Raw genomic sequence first — 1,067 nt, 5'->3', positions numbered from 1 at the left:
TAGGGAAAGGTATTTTGAACCAGTAGAGCCAAAGTCTCTGTAGAGGCAGAAAAGCCCACTTTTTCTCTACGCAATTTGAGGAAGGGAACATCTTGGGACTTCTAATAATATTTCTCCAAAGCTTGTGATAGCTCCCAAGAGAAAGGGGGCTGTAAGAAATTAGTCAAATTGCAGAATAACCTGAAGAATTCCAGTGAGCAGATAAAACACTGACTGCTGGTCTAAGATCAGCATGCCACATGGCAGTCATGCCAAATTACCAACTCCCTCAACACCTCCAACAGCAAACAGAGCAAAACCATGTTTTACAGTCACTTGCCTTATAATGTAACCAACAAGATGATCTGTGTGTGGAAGCACAAAGAGGGATTTTCCAGAAAGGTCACAAGCGTTGCATAAAGCTGCCGCCCTCTCTGATGCAATAACATCTTCTCCTAGTGAAGTCAAGGAAAGCACAGGTAAGCAGTGTGTGGTCCTGCAATGTCAAACTAGTTCTAGAAGTCTGACCACTTCAAGGCCTGGAAAAATCTAATACACATAACACTGAGACCACATTCTTTCTTAGTTCTTAAATACTATGTGCTTCATGCAGCAGAGCACACTGCAGAAACTTTCTACAAGTGGCTAAGCTAGCAACACTTAAAAAATTGTCATACTTCTACATCTCTTGCACATAATTAATACCCTATGTCTTGAAAACTACAACAGCATCCAGAAAAAAACAAGCTTATATAGTGGGTAGAGGAAAAAAAATACAACAAAACCAAAACATAATGGCTTGCCAGACACTAGGAAGTATGCACCTACAACCGAAGCAGCTGCTTTACAAAAACATCAGGTTTTTAAAACATACCACATTTCACAGCTCCACGTTTCTCCAAAATTTTATGCATTAAAACTGGGTTAAAGTAAAAGGCTTCCATAGGTACCAAGTACCCTTCCTCTAAGTTCTCATTGCTTTTATATTTTCTCTTGATCTCAAGATAGGTTTAAAATACAACTTACTTAGGAGGAAGCATACCATGTGATATTGTGTAGCAAAAGATAGACTTTAGAGGAAGTTAAAC

At 39.2% G+C, this 1,067-nt stretch overlaps 1 protein-coding gene across 1 annotated transcript in view; it reads right to left on the bottom strand.

Annotated features, from left to right (window-relative positions):
• The window catches only part of TRAPPC11 (trafficking protein particle complex 11), a 23,040-nt gene that overhangs the window by 20,808 nt on the left and 1,165 nt on the right, over positions 1–1,067 (bottom strand). The window contains exon 3 of the mRNA XM_009995962.1: positions 320–434. Within this exon, the coding sequence (XP_009994264.1) occupies positions 320–434 (115 nt within the window). The remainder of the gene's footprint in view (positions 1–319; positions 435–1,067) is intronic.

The sequence above is a fragment of the Chaetura pelagica genome, unplaced genomic scaffold (genome assembly GCF_000747805.2).
Source record: "Chaetura pelagica isolate M959 unplaced genomic scaffold, ChaPel_1.0 scaffold142, whole genome shotgun sequence".
Taxonomy (NCBI): domain Eukaryota; kingdom Metazoa; phylum Chordata; class Aves; order Apodiformes; family Apodidae; genus Chaetura; species Chaetura pelagica.
Note: the sequence above shows the minus strand (reverse complement) of the source record. Positions and strands in the feature narration are given on the sequence as shown.